Source organism: Prinia subflava, chromosome 35, assembly GCF_021018805.1.
Source record: "Prinia subflava isolate CZ2003 ecotype Zambia chromosome 35, Cam_Psub_1.2, whole genome shotgun sequence".
Classification (NCBI taxonomy): Eukaryota; Metazoa; Chordata; class Aves; order Passeriformes; family Cisticolidae; genus Prinia; species Prinia subflava.
The window spans coordinates 222678-230440 of record NC_086281.1 but is presented as its reverse complement, the minus strand read 5'-3'; the positions used below and the strand labels follow the sequence as shown (position 1 = coordinate 230440).

The 7763-nt window shown below is 69.9% G+C and overlaps 2 protein-coding genes across 2 annotated transcripts; one reads left to right on the top strand and one right to left on the bottom strand.

Annotated features, from left to right (window-relative positions):
• The first annotated feature begins 582 nt into the window (after nt 1-582).
• On the top strand, nt 583-3043 carry CTSK (cathepsin K). The gene is made up of 8 exons (XM_063421047.1): nt 583-738; nt 1266-1410; nt 1535-1657; nt 1745-1900; nt 1972-2190; nt 2266-2431; nt 2512-2617; nt 2701-3043. The coding sequence occupies exons 2-8, from the start codon at nt 1285-1287 to the stop codon at nt 2798-2800; spliced, it is 996 nt and encodes a 331-aa protein (XP_063277117.1). The 5' UTR covers nt 583-738; nt 1266-1284; the 3' UTR covers nt 2801-3043.
• Nucleotides 3044-3704: 661 nt separating this feature from the next.
• On the bottom strand, nt 3705-7012 carry ECM1 (extracellular matrix protein 1). Its single transcript, XM_063421241.1, has 7 exons — nt 6874-7012; nt 6257-6328; nt 5577-5887; nt 4917-5282; nt 4292-4512; nt 4001-4088; nt 3705-3925 (listed from the first exon to the last, which is right to left on the bottom strand). Exons 1-7 carry the CDS (start codon nt 6911-6913, stop codon nt 3752-3754), a joined length of 1272 nt encoding a protein of 423 aa, XP_063277311.1. The 5' UTR covers nt 6914-7012; the 3' UTR covers nt 3705-3751.
• Nucleotides 7013-7763: the final 751 nt, after the last annotated feature.

Sequence of the window (7763 nt, the reverse complement as noted above, 5' to 3'; positions counted from 1 at the left end):
GGTGACAGGGGCGCACCCCCCTTGGTGCTGCTCCATCCCCCCTCGCCCCCCTGCCCTGCTGGTCCCTGGGATGGTCCGTCCTTGTTCCCATGGCTGGAGGGTGACGGTGACAGTGACAATGACGCTGATGTCCCCAGCGTGGCATGTCTGGGACAGGGCACTGGTGCCACCGGGACCTTTCTGTCCTGGCAGTGACAGCCACTGCCCCCCTCCCCGGCCAGGGACCAGCCTGGGACCTCCAAACTGGGCACGGGGAGGCGGCCCCGGGCTGGGGACACTGGGGACAGAGGGGCTCCTGTGCTCCGTTCCTGCTGTCACACGGTGTCCCCGTGTCCTGCCACTCCCGAAGGGGGTGGGTGGTCAGCCCCACCCGAAGCGGCCACGGGGGGACTTGGGGACAAGGTGTGGGTGTTCCCAGGGCAGCGGGGTGTCCCCAGGGTGGGGTGACAGGACAAGGGGGTGTCCCTGGGGCCAGGACCCTTGGGACGGGAGGGTGTCCTGGGCAGGACCCGCCACCAGCCCCGCGCCGAGCCTGACTCAGCCCGTCCTGCAGCACCACGTGAAGTCGGGGGCAGCCCCCGCGTCCCCCCTCCCTGTCCCCTCCTTCCCTCCAAACCCGATGCCTGCCAAAATTTTCCGGCTGCCTCCGAACTTCCTCAATCCAGCGGCATAAAAAGCGCAGCGGCCGCGGCTCCCGCAGGCCCCGTCCCGGCGCTCCCACCGACGGCTCCGTGCTCGGTAAGCGGCGGGGAGGGGTCCCCAGGAGACCCAGCGGGGCGGTGGGCGGGAGTGCGGGGGAATCCGGTCCCAAGCGGGACCCTCGGAGGCACAAAAAGGGAAACTGAGGCACTTCACGTCGAGCGGGCGTGGGGACCCCCACTCGGGAAGTGTCCGGGTTCCTGCTCCGCCACGGGGGGCTGGGAGCCGCTGGGTGAGGCCAGGGAGGGTCAGGGGGGCTGGGACGCCCCCCCGCCTGCCCCCTCTGCATCCCCGAACTCCCCCCCGGCTCGGGGCTGCCGGAGCGGCGCCGGAGCTAACGGGAACCAGCTGTCCCCGCTCATGTGATGCGGCGCCCGGCCAGCGCTGCCCGCGGGGCTGTCCCGGCCCCCGATCGGGGGAGGAAGGGACCCTGGACCGCAGCCAGGCTTGGCAGGGGGTCCCAGCCCCAAATCAGGGTGTGCAGGGGGTCCCAGTCGCACAAGAGGGTGGGCACAGGGTCCTGCCCCCTCCCGGGCCCCCTGGCTCAGTCTCTGCCCGGTCCCCAGTGCTCAGCCGGTCCCCAGGATGTGGTGGCCCGCGCTGCTGGCCCTGCTGGTCCCCGCGGTGCTGGCCCAGTTGCACCCGGAGCCGGAACTGGATGCGCAGTGGGAGCTGTGGAAGAAAACCCACCACAAGCAGTACAACGGGCAGGTACGGGGGGGCTGGGCTGGGGACCCCCAGGGGTGTCCCCAGGGTGGGACGCTGGGGCACAAGGATGTCCCAAGGGCGGGGGGCACCGGCAGGAGCCCTGTCCCAGCACCATCTCGCCCCACAGGCGGACGAGGTGACGCGGAGGCTGATTTGGGAGAAGAACCTCAAATACATCAACACCCACAACCTGGAGCACGCCCTGGGCCTCCACACCTTTGAGCTGGCCATGAACCACCTGGGTGACATGGTGGGTATCCCTGGGAGGGGACACAGTGGGGCTGAGCACCTGGGGGTGCCCCCAGCCCCTGCTCACCCAGCAGGGCTCCTTTCCCAGACCAGCGAGGAGGTGGTGAGGACAATGACCGGGCTGAAGGTGCCCCGTGGTCACCGACGCCACAACGAGACCCTCTTTGTCCCCGACTGGACCGAGAGAGCCCCGGCTGCCATGGACTGGCGCAAGAAGGGTTATGTGACCCCTGTCAAGAACCAGGTAAGACGGGTGTGCCTGGAGCAGGGTGTCACCCTGGTGCCACCCTGTTGTCACCTGTTGTGTGCCCACAGGGCCAGTGTGGCTCGTGCTGGGCTTTCAGCTCGGTGGGTGCCCTGGAGGGGCAGCTGAAGAGGAAAACAGGGAAACTGCAGTCTCTGAGCCCCCAAAACCTGGTGGACTGCGTGGCCAACAACGACGGCTGCGGGGGCGGGTACATGACCAACGCCTTCGAGTACGTCCGGCAGAACCGCGGCATCGACTCCGAGGACTCCTATCCCTACATCGGCCAGGTGTGAGGGGGAACAGCCCCAAACCCCCTCCATCCCCCCGTCCCCATCCCCATCTCACCTTCCCGGCCCCGGCAGGACGAGAGCTGCATGTACAGCCCCACCGGGAAGGCGGCCAAGTGCCGCGGCTACCGCGAGATCCCCGAGGGGAATGAGAAGGCCTTGAAGAGGGCGGTGGCCCGGATCGGCCCCATCTCCGTGGGCATCGACGCCAGCCTGCCCTCCTTCCAGTTCTACAGCCGGGGTGAGGGGCTGGGGGCCGTGTGGGGCTGGGGGCTGCTCAGGGCCCGAGGCACGCCTGGTGACACCGGCTGTGTCCCCAAGGCGTGTACTACGACGAGAGCTGCAACGCTGAGAACATCAACCACGCCGTGCTGGCCGTGGGCTACGGGGCACAGAAGGGCACCAAGCACTGGATCATCAAGAACAGGTACAGTGGGACCGGGGTGCCTCGGGAATTGCAGGTGCCTGGGGCTCCTCCAGAGGCTCAGGCTCTGCTTTTCTGCTCTCCAGCTGGGGCGAGGAATGGGGCAACAAGGGCTACGTCCTCCTAGCCCGCAACATGAACAACGCCTGTGGCGTGGCCAACCTGGCCAGCTTCCCCAAGATGTGATGAGCCCGCCCAGCCCTTCCCTGCCCACTGCCCTGCCCCCTGTGCTTGGCCAGGTCCGTGAAGGCCAATCCACCCAGACATGCTTCAGGAAACAATTCCACACCAGCCTCTGCTCAGGAGTGCTGGGGTGGAGGTGGAATATTCCCAATGGAGAACAGAGATCCCTCTCCCTCCACCTGGATCCCAGTGGAGGCTGCTGGGAATGGATATGACTTTATTTTTCAACTAAAATTGGGAATAAGGCTTGGTCTGGTTTGCTTTGTGCTAGGAAAGGGCCACGGGAATGGGAAAAAATTCTTCCTTTTCCCAAAGGGGCAAGGAGCCCTGTGTGAGGCAGAACATGGAGAGAGGAAGCTGCTGGGGAATTTTGGGACGGATGGATGGAGGATCTGGGGAGCAGGGGGTTCTAGGAAGGACACAGGGAAGGACAGATGGAGGGACAGATCCACAGGATGCCCCCACCCCCATCAGAGTCCCCCAAACATTCCCCAGGGACCAGCATCTCTTCCCAGGGACTGATGGCCGTGGCTGGGGGGCACCATGGGGGATGTGGGGATTTGGGCACCTCCTGGGATGGTGGCCACGGGGGGGACACAGGTGACAGTGACACTGTGGGACCACAGGAATTCAGGGGAGAGGTGCACAGAGACTCCTGGGGGGCACGAGGCTGTGGGTGCCCCGTGTGGGTGAGCGTGGTGACCACAGCACACCCCAAAACCAAACACAGGTATCACGGCAGGCCTGACACACCCCAACAGTGCAAACACCCCAACATCCACCCACACCCCGGCACACCCCGGAACGGGGCCCCGCGGGGGACACTGAGGCGCGGGGGGGGGCCCCAGAAACAATGGAGACACTGAGGCATAAGGAAGTCCCCGAAACCAAAAAACGGGGACACTCAGAGGTGACACCGCAGCATCTTTATTGTTCCCTCGTGCTGGGGGGGGTTCACTCCTCGTGGCCGAGGGGCGGGGGGGCCACGGCGGCGCCCAGGGTCACCTGGCTCAGGTAGGCGTTGTCGAAGCAGCGGCGCCGCTCGGGCTCCTCCCACGAGCAGCAGCCCTGGGGGTCCCGCCAGGCGTCCTCGGGGCTGGCACAGAGCGTGGCGATGCCCTGGGACAGCTGCGGGCGGTGGGCACGGGGGTCAGGGCGGCTGCGGGGGGCTCCCGGCGCCCCTGACCCCCCTCCATCACTCACCTGCTCCCGGGCACAGGCGCCGCGATCCTCGGGGGGCAGCGGGCAGCATGCGGCCGTCATGGCCCCCAGCAGCTCCGGCACCGGCCGCCTGCGGACACACGGACACAGCTGTGAGCACGGGGGTCACCCCCGAGGCGTTAAAGGCGGGGAGAGGGGACGGCGGAGTCCCCCCCGAAAGGGGCTCCTGAGCACTCCTAAGGTGCCCGGGATGGGGAGGGGGAGCCCTGCAAAGCCGCTTCCCCCCCTCAGGAGGGACCGCGGTGTCCCCGGGGGGCTCTGGGGGTCGCGCACCTCTGTGTGAAGAGCCGCGTGGGGCCGCACAGGGAGCGCAGCAGGGCGGGCCCGGGCCGGGCCAGGCTCACGTTGTGCAGCTCCCGGTCGTACTCGGGGTGGGGGGCGGCGGCGGCGAAGCAGCGGCCCCGGGCCTGCGCCCCCCCGCGCTGGCAGCACCGGTGCTGCCCGGTCTTCACCGCCGACTCCTCCCGGCAGAACCGATTCAGCCCCTTCAGCCACTGCGGAGGGGAAGCTGGGGTTGGGGGGCGCCCGGACCCTGAGCCCCCCCCAACCTCTGAACACCTGGGTCACCCCTGGGACATTTCCGTCGCCTCCCTGGATGCCGGGGTCCCTCCCTGACACGTTTGTCACCTTCCCGGATGCCTGGGAGCCTTCCCGGCCTCTGAGTGTCTGGGTCACGCTCCGGGCACACGGGTCATTCCAGGGACACCTGGGGCCCCTCCCCGGATGCCGGAGTGCCAGCCCAAACACCTCGGGCCCTTTCCCAAACACCCGGCTCCTTTTCCCGGAGCCTCCCCAGCCCTTCGACACCTCAGACCCTCCCGAACGCCCGGGGTCCCCGAGTCCCTCCGCACCGCGCCCTCCCTCCCTCGCAGCCGTGTCCCCGCCGTGTGGCACTCACGGCGCTGTGGGCGCAGCTCAGGCTCTCGTTGCGGCAGCAGCGGCCGAACTCGCGCTCCAGGCGGACGCGCAGCCGAACGCGGGGCCCGGAGCGGGCGCCGGGGCCGGGCGGGCCGGGGCGCAGCGCCCGCAGCCCGCAGATGTTGCCCAGGTTGGCGGCCGTGGGCTCGCCGGGGGGAAAGGGGGGCTCGGTGACCAGGTCCCCGGCGACGTTGGGGTCCCAGGTGGGGACGGGGTCCCAGGTGGGCGCGGGGGTCTCCTGGGCGAAGCAGCGGCGCCGCGCGGGCCCGTGGCGGTGGCAGCAGTGGAACTGCCGCGTCTTCACCCCGAACTCATCCGTGCAGAACCCGTCCAGCACGTCCGTCCACTGCGGGGCAGCGGGGCCGGTGTCACCCCTCGGTGTCACCCCGTGTCCCTCCCTCCGCAGCGTCCCCCCGTCCCCCCTCCCGCTGTTGTCTCCCCGCCACCCCGCGCTGTCCCCACGTTACACCTGCCCTGTGTTTTCGTCTCTTCCCTCCCAGTGTCCCCGTGTCCCTCCCAGCGCCTCCCTGCCCCGCGGTGTCCCCGCGGTGTTCCCCCGCTGTCCCCGCGGTGTCCCCGCATGCCCCCACCGGTCCCCCCCCGGTCCCCTCCCGCTGTCCCCCCGCTGTCCCCTGCTCACGGCGCGGCGGGCGCAGGGCAGCGGAGCGTGGTGCCGGCAGCAGGCGTTCAGCCGCGGCCGCAGCGCGTCCAGCGCGGCCGCCTGCCGGCGCAGGTGGGCGAAGGCGTTCGGGGGCAGCGGCAGCGGCGGCGGCAGCGTGGGGGGGTCGCGGCAGTGCCGGGAGACGGCGGCGGCCACGGGCCAGGCTGGGGGGAACCCGTCCAGGGAGCTGCCCCAGAGCGGGGGGCTGCGCGGGGGGCTGCGCGGAGGGGCCATGGCCGCCCCCGCCAGGATGTCGGGGGGCACCGCGAAGTGCTGCTCCTGCTGCAGCACTGGAAAAGGGAGGGAGTGGGCACACGGCGCGGGGTGTCCACCCCGCACTTGCCCCTATGTGCCCCCCTCTCCCCATTCGGTCCCTGTGTCCTTGTCACACACGGTGGTGTCCCACCCCCGTGCCCAACTCTCGGTGTCCCCGTGTCACTCCCACCCCGCCCCCCCTTCTCCTGCATCCCCGTGTCCCCAGGTCCCTCCATCCCCAAACCTGAGCCCCCTGTGTCCCCTCCAACCACAGCCCCACTCATGAGCATCCCTGTCCCCAGTCCCCCTTTGTCCCGCACCCCTGGGTGTCCCCCTTTGTCCCCGTGCCCCTGGGTGTCCCCCTTTGTCCCCGTGCCCCTGGGTGCCCCCGTCTCTCCCCTCACCTTGTTTGATGTTGGGGGGCCGCAGGTCCAGGCTCTCCTGCACCACCTGCTGCAGGTGCCCCGAGGCCACCGCTGTCACCCAGGGGGGACACAGAGGGTCAGCAGGGTCACCCCCTCTGTCCCCCCACCCATGGAACAGCAAGCAGGGACCCTCCCAGACCTGCGGGTGTGGAGCCCCATAACGGGGAGGGGGCCCAGACGTTCGGGAGGGGCCCCAGGTGAAGGGGACACGGCACCCCCGAAGGGATGCAGGTGTTTGGGACGGGGACCTGCGGGCATTTGGGAGGGATCCAGGTGCGTGGGCAGAGGCCCCGACATCCGGGGTGGGGAGCCCTGACAGGCGGGTGGGGAGCCAGGTGTCCGTGGAGGTGTCCCGAACACCTGGTGGGACCCAGGTGTCCCAGGTGGGACCCAGGAGCTCGGGAAGCAGATCCAGGTGCCCGGGGAAGGGATCCAGGAGCCCGGGAAGGGACCCCGGGTCTCTGTGGAGGAGCTCAGGTGTTTAGGAAGGGGATCCAGGTGCCCGGCGAAGGGACCCAGGAGCTGGGGAAGGGGCCCCAGGTGTTCGGGGGGGCCCGCCCATGCAGGGGGGCTGGGTGGGGGCCGCGGGGACTCACCGGCGGCGCTGAGGAGGAGCAAGAGGCCGAAGGCCGCCATGGCGTCGGGAGCTGTAGGGTCAGCGCCGGCTCCGCCGCCTTATGAAGGGCCGGGTCGGGCGTGGGGCCACATCCCGCGGGGCTGAGTCACGGCCTGACGTCGCGGCGGAGCCGGGAGGGGGACCCGGGGGGACCGGGGGGCTGCGCTGGATTCCGCACCCCCAAACAGGACCGGGGCCGTACCCCCGACCCCAGCCGGGCCGGGGACGCTGTGGAGACCCTGTCCCCATCCTGGTGGTCCCGTCCCCACCCTGGTGGCCACAGATCCCCCTCTGGTAGCCCCAGCCCCCCCCCGACCCCTGCGTCACAGCAGGGGGAAGCGGTCAGACCGCATTTTTGTGGGTTTTGCCCCGTTTTGGGGCCCCCGCCCGCTGAGTCACCCCCGGCGCTGGGGGGGCTGAAGGGCCACCTAAGGAGGGACCCTCGGAGAGGGGGGGTCACTCAGCTCCTGTCCCCAAGGGTCACGGCCGTGGTCACCTACGGACAGGGGGATCCCGGGCCAAGGGGGGTCCCGTCCTATCCCGGGATAATCGAATCGCGCCCGGGCAGGTGTTGGGGGGGGACAGCCCCGTCTCACCCCCCATTGCCCAACGGCGTCTGCGGCTCCGTGACTCGGGGTTTGCGCAACGCCCCCACTTTCCCCGCGTGTGGGCGGGGGGAAATCCCGGCGGGAAGGACCCAGAAGCGCCGGGGGGGACTCGTTAAGGGAACGTGGGAACGGAAACCGGGAATGAGCCCGGGCATCCGAGCTGGGGTATCCCGGAGTGTGGAGGGGTCCCCAGGGTCCTGCCCCCCTCCCCGAGCACCCCGAGCTCCGTGGGGCGCCCCGACCTGCCCCGGTCTCAGCTCCC

Excerpts from the sequence above, each read along its gene's own strand:
- CTSK (XM_063421047.1), top strand. The coding sequence starts at position 1,285 with ATGTGGTGGCCCGCGCTGCTGGCCCTGCTGGTCCCCGCGGTGCTGGCC. Across the intron at positions 1,411-1,534 it reads ACAAGCAGTACAACGGGCAG|GCGGACGAGGTGACGCGGAG; the intron begins GTACGGGGGGGC and ends CTCGCCCCACAG. Across the intron at positions 2,191-2,265 it reads CCTATCCCTACATCGGCCAG|GACGAGAGCTGCATGTACAG; the intron begins GTGTGAGGGGGA and ends CGGCCCCGGCAG.
- ECM1 (XM_063421241.1), bottom strand. The coding sequence starts at position 6,913 with ATGGCGGCCTTCGGCCTCTTGCTCCTCCTCAGCGCCGCCG. Across the intron at positions 6,329-6,873 it reads GCTCCTCCTCAGCGCCGCCG|CGGTGGCCTCGGGGCACCTG; the intron begins GTGAGTCCCCGC and ends CCTGGGTGACAG. Across the intron at positions 4,089-4,291 it reads ACGCGGCTCTTCACACAGAG|GCGGCCGGTGCCGGAGCTGC; the intron begins GTGCGCGACCCC and ends GTGTGTCCGCAG.